The following is a 16,396-nucleotide window of genomic DNA, read 5'->3' on the forward strand; positions in this document are numbered from 1 at the left end:
GTGTGTGTGTGTGTGTGTGTGTGTGTGTGTGTGTGTGTGGACGCTCTTCCTCTTCCTCCCGACCACTCTTTCTCTGCCTCTTTCTTTCTCTCTCTCTTTGTTTCGTCACACATGAAGGCTACTTATATATAACACGTTTAACAGACAAAATGGCCTATATAAATATATATTTTTAATGACGATTTCTAACAGGAGTTAGAGACTGTAAAATGTCAATCTCTTCAACAATTTTCTATTGCTTTCTTTGGGTAATGTTTCTCTTGTGTTTGGTGACTTGTTTTGGTCATTGACTTTGCTTGATTTCCCCCTCCACACAACACAGTCCTGACAAACAAACACACAAAGAAACACATAATAGCTGAACTATAACTGAGCTATAACTGAGACATAACTGAGATATAACTGAGCTGTAACAGAGATGTAACTGAGATATAACTGAGATGTAACTGAGATATAACTGAGATATAACAGAGACATAACTGAGCTGTAACAGAGCTATAACTGAGATGTAACTTAGCTATAATTGAACTATAACTGAGATGTAACTTAGCTATATTTGAACTATAACTGAGATGTAACTTAGCTGTAATTGAACTATAACTGACATGTAACTTAGCTATAACTGAGATGTAACTGAGATATAACTGAACTATAACTGAGCTATAACTGAACTATAACTGAGATGTAACTTAGCTATAATTGAACTATAACTGAGATGTAACTTAGATGTAATTGAACTATAACTGAGATGTAACTTAGATGTAATTGAACTATAACTGAGATGTAACTTAGCTATAACTGAGATGTAACTGAGATGTACGTGAGCTGTAACTGAACTATAAATGAGATGTAACTGAGCTATAATTGATATATAACTGAACTATAATTGATATATAACTGAGCTATAACTGAGATGTAACTGAGATATAATTGATATATAACTGAACTATAACTGAGATGTAACTGAGCTATAACTGAGATGTAACTGAGCTATAATTTATATATAACTGAGCTATAACTAAGATGTAACTGAGATGTAACTGAGCTATAACTGAGATGTAACTGAGATGTACGTGAACTATAACTGGACTATAACTGAGCTGTAACTGAGATGTAACTGAGATGTAACTGAGATGTAACTGAGATGTAACTGAGCTATAACTGAGCTGTAACTGAGCTGTAACTGAGATGTACGTGAACTATAACTGGACTATAACTGAGCTGTAACTGAGCTATAACTGAGCTGTAACTGAGCTGTAACTGAGCTGTAACTGAGATGTAACTGAGATGTAACTGAGATGTACCTGAGCTACATCTAAGATATAACTGAGATGTAACTGAGCTATAATTTATATATAACTGAGCTATAACTAAGATGTAACTGAGATGTAACTGAGCTATAACTGAGATGTAACTGAGATGTAACTGAGATGTAACTGAGATGTAACTGAGATGTACGTGAACTATAACTGGACTATAACTGAGCTGTAACTGAGATGTAACTGAGATGTAACTGAGATGTAACTGAGATGTAACTGAGCTGTAACTGAGCTATAACTGAGATGTAACTGAGATGTACGTGAACTATAACTGGACTATAACTGAGCTGTAACTGAGATGTAACTGAGATGTAACTGAGATGTAACTGAGATGTAACTGAGCTGTAACTGAGCTGTAACTGAGATGTACGTGAACTATAACTGGACTATAACTGAACTACAACTGAGCTGTAACTGAGCTGTAACTGAGCTGTAACTGAGCTGTAACTGAGCTGTAACTGAGCTATAACTGAGCTATAACTGAGATCTAACTGAGATGTACCTGAGATGTACCTGAGATACATCTGAGATATAACTGAGATATAACTGAGCCTCGATTATTTATCTCCAGTTACACATCTCACTTCCTGGTTGGAGGTGCAGTATATAATACAGTAATATTGGATGGGATAAAAAATATGGTGTGTGTTGTATGTGGGTGGTTGTGCAACTGTGAGTGTGTCTGTGTGCGTGTGTGTTCTTGCTCGTGTGTGTGAGTGCCAGGCTCTTGAGATTTAGTGCAATGGTGTAATGATGATATGCAATGAGAGTGGGTTTGTGTGTCTTAAAATATATACAAGCCTAGTAATAATTTGCACTGACAGCATTAATACAGGTATTGATAGAGGGAGTGAGAATCAGACAGAATACAATATGAATTCCAGGGGTTTACAGACACTAGTTTGCATTTATTTAAACATTGTTTAGAACATTTGATTTGATGTTTAAAAGAGTGAAGTTACAGGTGGAAGTGACCGTTCATATTTATTGTTCCATTATTTTGTCTCACTTGCTTTTCCCAGTGAGAAATGGAAAGTGTTAATGTTTTGGATTGATTATTTATTGTAAACTGCTCTCGCTCTTTCAGTTTTACTCACTTAGAAGTCTGTATATTTTATTATATATATTTTTTTTTTGCACATTCTCAGTTTTGGGGGAGTGGCCAGAACTATTGTAAATAGAGAGATGTTGGGGTCGTGTGGGGGTCGTGTGGGGCGTGGGACTCTCTGGCCATGCACACTGTTGATTGGACATTAGAGAAACCATCAGAGCCTCAGCACTGGGACCTGAGCCCACAGCCCTGCAACAACCTCTAATACACAGGAACACATCACTTTGGGTGGGTCACACACACACACATATATGCACATACACATACATACACACACACACGCAGACACACACACACAAGAACAAACATTCTACACGAATGGAATAATAATATGTTATCAATTTCTTTATTTGAAAAATGTAATGTAATTCTTATTCTCTGTTTGTCATCCATATCATAGTGTGATACTCCTAAACAAAATATATATTAATTTTTACTGAAAAGACTGATGATAAATTACGACAAAGTCAACTGATGCTGAAAATATGTTTAAAATTATTTATCTTGCAAAAGATAACAATATCAAGCAAACTAATATGTTTAATTTCAGTGAATTGCTTGTTGTAAATGAGCTATAAAACAATACAATAATTAAAGTAAGCTTTCTGAAAAAAAAGCAGTGTCATGGCACCTTTTTGGGGAGGGGGGGTTGAAGATGATTCCATGTTGTTATTTGGTACCAAGCCAGGAACCATGCAGGTTAACATTGGTCCTCAGCCTGGGAAGAGGAAAAATACATTTTGCCTCTAGGGGGTGCTCAAATGTCATTTTTGTAAGAACTTCTCTGCAGTCTCCAGTTTAACCTACTGCAGGCTCTTATTTTCTCCAGTTTCACCTACTGCAGGCAATTATATTTGTTTCTTTTTCATTTTGCTTGTGGTGTTTTCGTGTGTTTCTTTCCCAAATTAATTTATCTCCTTTTTTCTATCTCTCTGTGTCCCCCCACCTTGCTGACACTCAGGGGAGTTCAAGTCCCACCCTTATCCCTTTAGGAAATCACACAACAAAGATGCCTCCTGTGTGTGTGTGTGTGTGTTCAGTGAAGCCAGAACACATGGCACTGCATTGTGTGAGAGGATGAGGTGAACCCCCCCACCTCATTATATTGTAAACCACTTTGAGCTGGAAAATCACTATTCAACAAGTCCTTTATGTGTGTGGCCTATGTGTGTGAGTGTGTGGCCTATGTGTGTGTGAATGTGTGTGGCCTGTGTGTGTGGCCTATGTGTGTGGCCTATATATGTGACCTATGTGTGTGGCCTATATGTGTGGATGTGTGTGGCCTATGTGTGTGGATGTGGTGGCCTGTGTGTGTGGCCTGTCTAGCTGCTGGTATGTTCTTGGTGTGACTAATCACTCCATATTGGCTCCCCTAGTGTGATTAGGATCAATATTATGACTATTCTATATCTCACTACAGATCTACACCAAGCACAATCACTGACAATTAGACATGCAGAGAAAAAATATTTAGTTGGCCATTTTCAACTTCTGTAGCGAATTCTAGGTATTCAGCTTCTTAATTTGTGTGTGTGTGTGTGTGTGTGTGTGTGTGTGTGTGTGTGTGTGTGTGTGTGTGTGTGTGTGTGTGTGTGTGTGTGTGTGTGTGTGTGTGTGTGTGTGTGTGTGTGTGTGTGTGTGTGTGTGTGTGTGAATGCTCTTGCAGGGCCCTTCACCTGCGCTCTGTGCTGATGTTTCACCCCACCCTCATGGTGTACAGCCTTTGTTTCATCCACATGTTCCTCACTGTGGTTCAGCACTTCAGGTCACAACAATAGTATTCCATTACTGTTTCATTTATGAGAACATTATACCGTCAGAAGTGGGTCAGCTCCTCATAGGGTTGGTTAGCGCAATGACATTTGAAATCCCAGGACTACGGATGGATATCTCTGTTAAAGGGATGGGATTACATAAGAATTTACAATAATACTACCATTATCATATTAACAGTAATACCTGGCTTTCCTCCCTTTAAGTCCGTGTGTAACGTCCTGACCAGAGTTCTTATGTGTTTTGCTTGTTTAGTGTTGGTCAGGACGTGAGCTGGGTGGGAATTCTATGTTGTGTGTCTAGTTCGTCTGTTTCTATGTTCAGCCTGATATGGTTCTCAATCAGAGACAGCTGTCAATCGTTGTCCCTGATTGAGAATCATATATAGGTGGCTTGTTTTGTGTTGGGGATTGTGGGTGGTTGTTTCCTGTCTTTGTGTTTTGTCTGCACCAGCAAGGACTGTGACGGTTAGTGTGTTTTGTCAGTTTGTATCGTGTTTTTGTTTTGTCCTATTAAATTCATTATGTCTAATTATCACGCTGCACATTGGTCCTCTGATCCTTCTCGCCTCTCCTCGTCTGAGGAGGAGGACGAAGTAGACTGCCGTTACAGAACCACCCACCAAACCCGGATCAAGCAGCGTGGCAACGGGCAGCAGCGACAGCAGCAGCGGTACCAGGAGGAATGGTCATGGGAGCAAATATTGAACGGAGAAGGACCCTGGGCTAAGGTTGGAGAATATCGCCGCTCTCTGGAAGAGATGGAGGCAGCTAAAGCCCAGGAGCGGTGGTATGAGGAGGCAGCACGGAAGCGTGGCTGGAAGCCCGTGAAGAAACCCAAAAAATTTCTTGGGGGGGGGGGGGCTAAAGGGTAGTGTGGCGAGGGCAGGTAGGAAACCTGCGCCCACTTCCCATGCTTACCGTGGAGAGCGGGAGTACGGGCAGACACCGTGTTATGCGGAGGAGCGCACGGTGTCTCCTGTACGGGTGCATAGCCCGGTGCGGGTTATTCCACCTCCCCGCACTGGGCGGGCTAGAGTGAGCATTGAGCCAAGTGCCATGAAGCCGGCTCTACATATCTGGCCTCCAGTACGTCTCCTCGGGCCGGTGTACATGGCACCAGCCTTACGCATGGTGTCCCCGGTTCGCCAACACAGCCCAGTGCGGGTTATTCCACCTCCCCGCACTGGACAGGCTACGGGGAGCATGCAACCAGGTAAGGTTGGGCAGGCTCAGTGCTCAAGGGAGCCAGTACGCCTGCACGGTCCGGTATATCCGGCGCTACCTTCCCGCTCCAGCCCAGTACCACCAGTGCCTACACCACGCACCAGGCTTCCAGTGCGTCTCCAGAGCCCTGTTCCTCCTCCACGCACTCTCCCTGTGGTGCGTGTCTCCAGCCCAGTACCTCCAGTTCCGGCACCACGCACCAAGCCTCCTGTGCGTCTCCAGAGCCCTGTACACACTGTTCCTTCTCCCAGAGACGCCAGCCAGTCAGGAGCTGCCAGAGACGCCAGCCAGTCAGGAGCTGCCAGAGACGCCAGCCAGTCAGGAGCTGCCAGAAACGCCAGCCAGTCAGGAGCTGCCAGAGACGCCAGCCAGTCAGGAGCTGCCAGAGCCGCCAGCCAGTCAGGAGCTGCCAGAGCCGCCAGACAGTCAGGAGCTGCCAGAGCCGCCAGACAGTCAGGAGCTGCCAGAGCCGCCAGACAGTCAGGAGCTGCCAGAGCCGCCAGACAGTCAGGAGCTGCCAGAGCCGCCAGACAGTCAGGAGCTGCCAGAGCTGCCCTACAGTCATGAGCTGCCCTATAGTCATGAGCTGCCCTACAGTCATGAGCTGCCCTACAGTCATGAGCTGCCCTACAGTCATGAGCTGCCCTACAGTCATGAGCTGCCCTCCAGTCATGAGCTGCCCTCCAGTCATGAGCTGCCCTCCAGTCATGAGCTGCCCTCCAGTCATGAGCTGCCCTCCAGTCATGAGCTGCCACCCAGTCATGAGCTGCCACCCAGTCATGAGCTGCCACACAGTCCGGAGCTGCCACCCAGTCCGGAGCTGCCACCCAGTCCGGAGCTGCCACTCAGTCCGGAGCTGCCACTCAGTCCGGAGCTGCCATTCAGTCCGGAGCTGCCATTCAGTCCGGAGCTGCCATTCAGTCCGGAGCTGCCTCTCTGTCCGGAGTTGCCCCTCTGTCCGGAGCTACCTCTCTGTCCTGAGCTACCTCCTAAATCATGTGGGGGCCTTGGGGAGGATTCTTAGGCCAAGGTCGTGGGCGAGGGTCGCCACTCAAAGGACGCTAAGGAGGGGGACAAAGACAGTGGTGGAGTGGTGTCCTCGTCCACCGCCGGAGCCGCCACCGCGGACAGATGCCCACCCAGACCCTCCCCTTGAGTTTTAGGGGTGCGTTCGGAGTCCGCACCTCAGGGGGGGGGTACTGTAACCTCTGATCCTCTGATCCTTCTCGCCTCTCTTCGTCTGAGGAGGAGGACGAAGTAGACTGCCGTTACACCGTGTTTAACATCGCTGGTCCTCTACTACCCCCAACAGTACACATATATATTGTATCCCTGGACAAACACACCTCATTCAGCTCATTGAGGGCTTGATGATTAGTAAACAAGTTGAATCCGGTGTGCTCCAGGGTAACAATATAAATGTGTACTGTTGGGGGTTGTGGAGGACCAGGGTAACAATATAAATGTGTACTATTGGGGGTTGTGGAGGACCAGGGTAACAATATAAATGTGTACTGTTGGGGGTAGTGGAGGACCAGGGTTACAATATAAATGTGTACTGTTGGGGGTTGTGGAGGACCAGGGTTACAATATAAATGTGTACTGTTGGGGGTAGTGGAGGACCAGGGTTACAATATGAATGTGTACTGTTGGGGGTAGTGGAGGACCAGGGTTACAATATAAATGTGTACTGTTGAGGGTAGTGGAGGACCAGGGTTACAATATAAATGTGTACTGTTGGGGGTAGTGGAGGACCAGGGTAACAATATAAATGTGTACTGTTGGGGGTAGTGGAGGACCAGGGTAACAATATAAATGTGTACTGTTGGGGGTAGTGGAGGACCAGGGTTCCAATATGAATGTGTACTGTTGGGGGTTGTGGAGGACCAGGGTTACAATATAAATGTGTACTGTTGGGGGTTGTGGAGGACCAGGGTTACAATATAAATGTGTACTGTTCAGGGTAGTGGAGGACCAGGGTTACAATATAAATGTGTACTGTTGGGGGTTGTGGAGGACCAGGGTAACAATATAAATGTGTACTGTTGGGGGTAGTGGAGGACCAGGGTAACAATATAAATGTGTACTGTTGGGGGTAGTGGAGGACCAGGGTTACAATATAAATGTGTACTGTTGGGGGTAGTGGAGGACCAGGGTTACAATATAAATGTGTACTGTTGGGGGTTGTGGAGGACCAGGGTAACAATATAAATGTGTACTGTTGGGGGTTGTGGAGGACCAGGGTAACAATATAAATGTGTACTGTTGGGGGTAGTGGAGGACCAGGGTTAACAATATAAATGTGTACTGTTGGGGGTAGTGGAGGACCAGGGTTACAATATAAATGTGTACTGTTGGGGTAGTGGAGGACCAGGGTCAGGGTTACAATATAAATGTGTACTATTGGGGTAGTGGAGGACCAGGGTTACAATATAAATGTGTACTATTGGGGGTAGTGGAGGACCAGGGTTACAATATAAATGTGTACTGTTGGGGGTTGTGGAGGACCAGGGTTACAATATAAATGTGTACTGTTGGAGGTAGTGGAGGACCAGGGTAACAATATAAATGTGTACTGTTGGGGGTTGTGGAGGACCAGGGTTACAATATAAATGTGTACTGTTGGGGGTTGTGGAGGACCAGGGTTACAATATAAATGTGTACTGTTGGGGGTAGTGGAGGACCAGGGTTACAATATAAATGTGTACTGTTGGGGGTTGTGGAGGACCAGGGTTACAATATAAATGTGTACTGTTGGGGGTAGTGGAGGACCAGGGTTACAATATAAATATGTACTGTTGGGGGTTGTGGAGGACCAGGGTAACAATATAAATGTGTACTGTTGGGGGTTGTGGAGGACCAGGGTTACAATATAAATGTGTACTGTTGGGGGTTGTGGAGGACCAGGGTAACAATATAAATGTGTACTGTTGGGGGTTGTGGAGGACCAGGGTTACAATATAAATGTGTACTGTTGGGGGTTGTGGAGGACCAGGGTTACAATATAAATGTGTACTGTTGGGGGTTGTGGAGGACCAGGGTTACAATATAAATGTGTACTGTTGGGGGTTGTGGAGGACCAGGGTTACAATATAAATGTGTACTGTTGGGGGTAGTGGAGGACCAGGGTAACAATATAAATGTGTACTGTTGGAGGTAGTGGAGGACCAGGGCCACATTTGGCGGTGTTAGGATATATGGGTGTTTGGATTGGGGTGGGCTGTTTTACGATGGGTGGGGCTAAAGGTTTGTAGGGAGGGGTTGTAGTGAAGGGGTGTGGGGGGTGTTAATGTTATGTTGGGATGGGGGTAGAACCTAGTATGGCAGCACAGTGTGTCGTATTGTCTGCAAGACTCAGAGGTTCTGTTCTGTTCTATTGACTTATTGCTGTGTTCTGCTGAAAATCTCCCTGCTTGCCAGCTCTCTCACCTCTCTCCTCTCCCTTCCTTCTCCTATCTCTCTCCCCTCTCTAACCTCTCTCTCCCTCTCCTCTCCCCTCCCTTCCCTCTCCTCTCCTTCTCCCCTCTCTCTCGCCTCTTTCGCCTCCATATCTGCTACCTCCCTCTCCCCTCCCTCTCCCCTTCCCCTCACACACACCCACATACTCTCTTCCTGTATCCTCTGTGTCCTTCTCCTCTCCCCCTCCTCTACCTGACACGCTCACTCTCTCTTCCTGTATCCTCTGTGTCCTTCTCCTCTCCCCCTCCTCTACCTGACACGCTCACTCTCTCTTCCTGTATCCTCTGTGTCCTTCTCCTCTCCCCCTCCTCTACCTGACACGCTCACTCTCTCTTCCTGTATCCTCTGTGTCCTTCTCCTCTACCTGACACGCTCACACTCTCTTCCTGTATCCTCTGTGTCCTTCTCCTCTCCCTCTCCTCTACCTGACAAGCTCACTCTCACTTCCTGTATCCTCTGTGTCCTTCTCCTCTCCCCCTCCTCTACCTGACACGCTCACTCTCACTTCCTGTAACCTCTGTGTCCTTCTCCTCTCCCCCTCCTCTACCTGACACGCTCACTCTCTCTTCCTGTATCCTCTGTGTCCTTCTCCTCTCCCCCTCCTCTACCTGACACGCTCACTCTCTCTTCCTGTATCCTCTGTGTCCTTCTCCTCTCCCCCTCCTCTACCTGACACGCTCACTCTCTCTTCCTGTATCCTCTGTGTCCTTCTCCTCTACCTGACACGCTCACACTCTCTTCCTGTATCCTCTGTGTCCTTCTCCTCTCCCTCTCCTCTACCTGACACGCTCACTCTCACTTCCTGTATCCTCTGTGTCCTTCTCCTCTCCCCCTCCTCTACCTGACACGCTCACTCTCTCTTCCTGTATCCTCTGTGTCCTTCTCCTCTCCCTCTCCTCTACCTGACACGCTCACTCTCACTTCCTGTATCCTCTGTGTCCTTCTCCTCTCCCCCTCCTCTACCTGACACGCTCACTCTCACTTCCTGTAACCTCTGTGTCCTTCTCCTCTCCCCCTCCTCTACCTGACACGCTCACTCTCTCTTCCTGTATCCTCTGTGTCCTTCTCCTCTCCCCCTCCTCTACCTGACACGCTCACTCTCTCTTCCTGTATCCTCTGTGTCCTTCTCCTCTCCCCCTCTACCTGACACGCTCACTCTCTCTTCCTGTATCCTCTGTGTCCTTCTCCTCTCCCCCTCCTCTACCTGACACGCTCACTCTCTCTTCCTGTATCCTCTGTGTCCTTCTCCTCTCCCCCTCCTCTACCTGACACGCTCACTCTCACTTCTTGTATCCTCTGTGTCCTTCTCCTCTCCCCCTCTTCTCTCATTCCCATCCTATCCCGCTCTCTTTTGCGTAATGAACTATTTTGTGTCTGCGTTATTATTTTAATCATGCATTCCACAGCACAATTTACTACCCTCCCCACACCTTTCTACCCTCCCTGGTCACCATGGCAATGCCATATTTTCAAGTTATTTCCATTTTGATATCCCAATTACAGATGTGATCATGGTGGGAAGAGGGGAGCTGAGGAGGATTGCAGATGAAAGCATTGGGGGGAATTACAGAGACTGTGCAGTTAGAAATTAGTCATCAATATTATGGATGGGAAGACTGTTATGGATGGTCTTGTGTGGTGCAGTTGGTAGAGCATGGCACTTGCAATGCTGAGGTTGTGGGTTCTATACCCATGTGGGACCAGTCTGAAAATGTATGCACACGCTACTTTCAGTTGCTTTGCATAAGAGAGCCTGGTACATGACTTAAATGTTGGGATGAGTGTCAGAAGCAGAGGGATATCTGAAAGTAGCTATAAACCTTTGGTCATTGCTACCTCACACCTGCTCCACTGTCGGGGGCTAGATAGATGATGGAAGTGTTTTGGCCCGGACATAACAGTAGCATCAAATGCCCTGAAGCCATGGTAGAACAGTAGCTGCTTGATGGCCTTCCCTCCCCATTCACACCACACATGGACTGATGTTGAACCACAGCAGACTTCACACCTCTGTGGCACTGTGCCAGTCTCAGCTCTTCCCGATGTGTCTTTCTTTCACTTATTATTGTGGTTTCCTCTGTTCTGACCTCCACCATGTCTCACCCCAGAGAGAAAAGTCTCACCCAACACCCTCCGAGCTTTTACCATTATATGCAAGGGAACATGGGGTTTATGGCCCACTATGGATGCAGACCGTCTCCCAGAAACTTGCTGATCCAACCTTATTCCGGCCAACTTCTTCCTTGAATTCACATTAACACAGTGGTAGATAGGGTGTTTTCCTGCTGCTGTTGTGTTGTGGGTCGGCAGCGGGGGGTGTTTGTTTTTTAAGGAACTCAGTCCAGCTTTCAACTTACTCGTGGAAGTGGTAATAGTAGAATGCACAAGGTGACATTTCTAAATTGGGAAGTGCATCATCAGTTCCTCTTGTCATGTCAGTCATTTCAGACCTTAGAGAGATATTTATATACTAAACAAAAATATAAACGCAACATGCAATAATTTCAAAGATTTTACTGAGGAAATCAGTCAATTGAAATATATTTATCAGGCCCTAATTTATGGATTTCACATGACTGGGAATACAGATATGCATCTGTTGGTTCAAAAAAAGTAGGTGCGTGGATCAGAAACAGTCCGTATCTGGTGTGACCACCATTTACCTCGTGCAGCACGACACATCTCCTTCGCATAGAGTCGATCCGACTGTTGATAGTGGCCTGCGGAACATTGTCCCACTCCTCTTCGATGGCTGTGTGAAGTTGCAGGATATTGGTAGGAACTGGACCACACTGTTGTACACATCAATTCAGAGCATCCCAAACATGCTCAATGAGTGACATGTCTGGTGAGTATGCAGGTCATGGATATTTTCAGCTTCCAGGAATTGTGTACAGATCCTTGCAACATGGGGCTGTGCATTATCATGAATTTTGTTTTATTTTACCCTTATTTTACCAGGTAAGTTGACTGAGAACACATTCTCATTTACAGCAATGACCTGGGGAATAGTTACAGGAGAGGGGATGAATGAGCCAATGGTAAGCTGGGGATGATTAGATGACCATTATGGTATGAGGGCCAGATTGGGAATTTAGCCAGGACACCGGGGTTACTACTCTTACAATAAGTGCCATGGGATCTTTTATTGACCACAGAAAGTCAGAAAACCTGTTTAACATCCCATCTGAAAAACAGCAACCTACACTGGGCAATGTCCCCAATCATTGCCCTGGGGTATTGGGATATGTTTTTAGACCAGAGGAAAGGGTGCCTCCTACTGGCCCTCCAACACCACTTCCAGCAGCATCTGGTCTACCATCCAGGGACTGACCAGGACCATCCCTGCTTAGCTTCAGAAGCAAGCCAGCAGGTGGGAAGCAAGATGGTATGTTGGCATACCAGCAGCATGAAACATAAGGTGATGACGGCGGATGAATTGCACGACAACGGGCCTCAGGATCTTCATCATGGTATCTCTGTGCCTTCAGATTGCCATCAATAAAATACAATTGTGTTTGTTGTCCGTAGCTTCTGCCTGCCCATACCATAACCCCACTTCCACCACGGGGCACTCTGTTCATAGCGTTGACATCAGCAAACCGCTTTCCCACACGACACCATACAAAACGCCATTGGAGGCGGCTTATGACAGAGAAATTAACATTAAATTCTCTGGCAACAGCTCTGGTGGACATTCCTGCAGTCAGCATGCCAATTGCATGCTCTCTCAAAACTTGAGACATCTGTGGCATTGTGTTGTGTGACAAAACAGCACATTTTAAAGTGGCCTTTTATTGTCTCCAGGGATGTAAACAAATTTGTGCACAAAATTTGAGAGAAATAAGCTTTTTGTGCATATTGGAAATGTCTCTGATTTTTTATTTCATCTCATGAAACATGGGACCAACACTTTACAAGTTGCATTTATTTGTTCAGTATATCTTGTCAGAAATGTCCAGATCAAAACACAGTTTTTTTAGCTAGGTTTTTTAGCCCATAGATTTTGTAGTAGTGTTCGAGTCACTCAAATATCACATGAATACATATTAGACATGGCAAAATGTATAGAATTTCAAGAAAATTTGCTTTAAAACTGCAACATTTTCTCTGGGTAGAATTGCAGGAAATAAGCTTTAAACTTGCAATCAAAATGTCTCTCCGCCAACAAGAGTGGTTTGTGTCATGTACAGTGCTTGTGCCCATTGAAGTACTGTACACGTGGCATGCACGGGATGTTGGCCAGAGTGAGAAAGTTTTGGAACCCCTGTAGTGTCTGAACGGAATCGTGCCCAGGAGTGTGTGTCACAGGATACCATGTGCTTACAACCGTCAGACGGGCCCGGGATTAAAGCCCAGTCAGACCTGACCCCATTAAGCACATTCCTTTGACCCAGTTTATCCACGGGCCGAGGCTTTTTTTGGGCCACCTTGGACTCAAGAGCACAACCGAGTACGCTTCTCACTGCAACACACAGCTGCCTTCACCATCTGCACACATTTGTGACATATAAGTGTTTCGGGCAAAGTACAAAGTACAGAGCAAATAGCTCAATTCAACACCATTGCTTATAATTCCTTTATTATACACAGTCGATTTATAAGATTATTATCACATTTAGCAAGGTACATTAACTTACATTACAGTATTTTCTGTGTAGGACAAGGAGTTTTAACTCGCCTAATGCCTCAAGAGGAAATGCCTGCGAGATATGAGTATGTTAAGTAGTCTATGTGTGGTGTGAAAACATTTGTAGAACATTACAAACTATGAAGAAATTAATAAAAAATGACTTAGATAGAACACCGGAAATGTCCGTTGTGTGACCTGCAGACCAATTCCATAATAAAGGCCAATCATAGTATAGCAAATGTGTATCATAATAAGCATTGTTTATACTTTCAGACACATAGTTTAGACCTAATTAATTCTCAAGCTTTCTCGTTCTCAGCCTGCACTGGCAGTCTTTCGCTGCTACTAATTGTTTTCCACCATGGGTCTTCCAGATAATTTACATAAGAAAAGGACCAACCGCTCCATAACTTTAATGAAGTCACTGCCGAGGAAATAACAGGCCAATCCACAAAGCGGCTTCCTGCGACTCTGCATGGAGATAGGGCATTTGCATGGGAATGACATGAAACCAACAACAGTCAGGTTTCTTTTCCATGGATATTGTAGTAGCCTGTATTTTTATTTAACTAGGCAAGTCAGTTAAGAACATATTCTTATTTACAATGACGGCCTACCCCGGCCAAACCCTAACGACGCTGGGTCAATTGTGCGCCGCCCTATGGCACTCCCGGTGACGGCCGGTTGTGATACAGCCTGGAATCGAATCAGGGTCTGTAGTGACGCCTCTAACACTGAGATGCAGTGCCTTAGACTGCTGCGACACTCGGGAGGCCGAGTATGTATTGTTTACAGAGCAGACTGGAATGAAACTAAATATCATAAAAGAGAACACTGTAAAAGTATATCAAAAACCTGTTGGCTATTTCAATTTGTGTATCATGAATGAAACATGATAACTCTCTGGTATGAACAATATCACTCCCGGCACTTAGGCTACCGAAGCTCGCAACAAGGAAAAGGAAGTAACAGCTCTCCCCTCCTACATACACAATTGCAAAAAATATCACAAAAATGGGGTCGGGTGAATGCGTTGATTTTCAGATTCTTTTGACTTACAGCTCGAATTGACCTATGGTTGGCCGAAACTGTGTGTGTGGAGGCGGGGCGTAAGCAGTCAGTGTAGGTTAGTGCTATTCGGCTCTGAATGTGTGTTGAAACATCCCTAGTGAGAGGTTACTGAGTAGACGGGAATAAGTGCGTAACTTTTTTTTTCTGGTTTATTTTTCTTGAGAGTGATTTCTCGTTAAATTTTTCTTTCAGCTCTGTGATTTGTAAATCGTTCTACATCATTGGGAACAGCCTAAAGACAAGGGCAGAGACACGCAGTTGTCCCCGATCAGCTATCCACTTCATTTTTGGGGAGGAATTTACAGAAATATTAATACAATTCTGGATCTGGTCGTTTGTAAAGAAAGTAGACTACCGAAACGAACAGAACACAGCAGTAACATGGTTTTCATTCATCTTGCCAATTGAGTCTTTTGCAAGTGCCTTGACTGCAGACATCGAATTGAGAGGAGATTCGGGAGAAGTCGTCGAGGGTTCATGGACAAAGAGTGGAACGAATAGAGCCAATGATACGATAAGTTTCATCTACATGCGTCCACTTTCTTGAATGTGACAGTGGGGACATAGGACAAGATCATAGGACAACTCCGCTATATAATTGTATAGCCACTATATGCAATATGTTCTAGTGCTATAAAGGAACGTTTTTCCTAGTATGAAAGTTAATACTTTATTGACTATTCTAGATTTTAAAAACGGATGTTTTTTATTTGTATCGACTTATTCCATGAGTCATTGACTTCCCACCGTCAGTCAGTCAAAGCGAGGTTTTCCTTGTAATATTGTGACCACATTTTTTTTTCACTCATTCCCCAGTGAAACTGGTGTTTGAACTGTTGTCCGTGTCAGATGTGGTCAGTGTTGCGGCCAATGGGTACACGGCCCAGCTGACGGTGCCAGTAAATCACCAGTTTAACCTTTTTGACACACACAACCGAAGGAGTTCGTTTATATTACGGATATTCTGGATGCCATTATGGAGTTCATATCCAGTCGCATTGCCCCACTTTGGCTGGTCCTGCTGGAGTGTTTGCTTCTGTCGACAGCAGAGGAAGGTAGGTCGGATTGGTTCATATTACCTCCTCTACAACGTTCTCAATTAAAAGGCTGTTTCATGTACTGCTTATTGTCGACGAAAAATGTACTGTGGCGTTATTTGGCCACCTAATAGCTTATGAAAATATGATTTAGTGCGGTTTTGCATTCAACTTCAGATTGTTGTTACATTGTAACAGCATCACATATTACATTGTAACAACTGCACTGTTACGTTGTAACAGCCAACAGCCGCACGTGCTTGTTACAATGTGACATGCTAGTTGTAAATCATAATGATGGTTAATCAATCCTACACTCCTACGTTTTTACTGTGTCATATTTTTATTTGTATGAAGAATCATAAGCCTCCACTATCTAACTATTGCAATTCAACTCTGAGTGAGACTTCACCATTAATGAAGATTCACTTTTCACTTGTTGCACGTGTCTTATATATATATATATATATATATACAGTACACACTACCAATCAAAAGTTTTAGAACACCTACTCATTCAAGGGTTTGTCTTTATTTGTACTATTTTCTACATTGTACAATAATAGTGAAGACATTGAAACTATGAAATAACACATATGGAATCATGTAGTAACCAAAAAAGTGTTAAACAAATCTAAATATATTTGAGATTTGAGATTCTTCAAAGTAGCCAACCATTGCCATGATGACAGCTTTGCACACTCTTGGCATTCTCTCAACCAGCTTCATGAGGTAGTCACCTGGATTGCATTTCAATTAACACGTGT

At 44.9% G+C, this 16,396-nt stretch overlaps 1 protein-coding gene across 2 annotated transcripts in view; it reads left to right on the forward strand.

Moving 5' to 3' along the window:
• The first annotated feature begins 14,664 nt into the window (after window positions 1–14,664).
• Window positions 14,665–16,396, forward strand: part of ephb4a (eph receptor B4a) — a 59,126-nt gene continuing 57,394 nt past the window's right edge. For both annotated transcript variants that reach the window (XM_038965145.1, XM_038965146.1), the window contains exon 1: window positions 14,665–15,647. In XM_038965145.1, the coding sequence (XP_038821073.1) occupies window positions 15,569–15,647 (79 nt within the window). In that variant the 5' untranslated portion in view covers window positions 14,665–15,568. The remainder of the gene's footprint in view (window positions 15,648–16,396) is intronic.

This window comes from Salvelinus namaycush, chromosome 26 (assembly GCF_016432855.1).
Source record: "Salvelinus namaycush isolate Seneca chromosome 26, SaNama_1.0, whole genome shotgun sequence".
Lineage (NCBI taxonomy): Eukaryota > Metazoa > Chordata > Actinopteri > Salmoniformes > Salmonidae > Salvelinus > Salvelinus namaycush.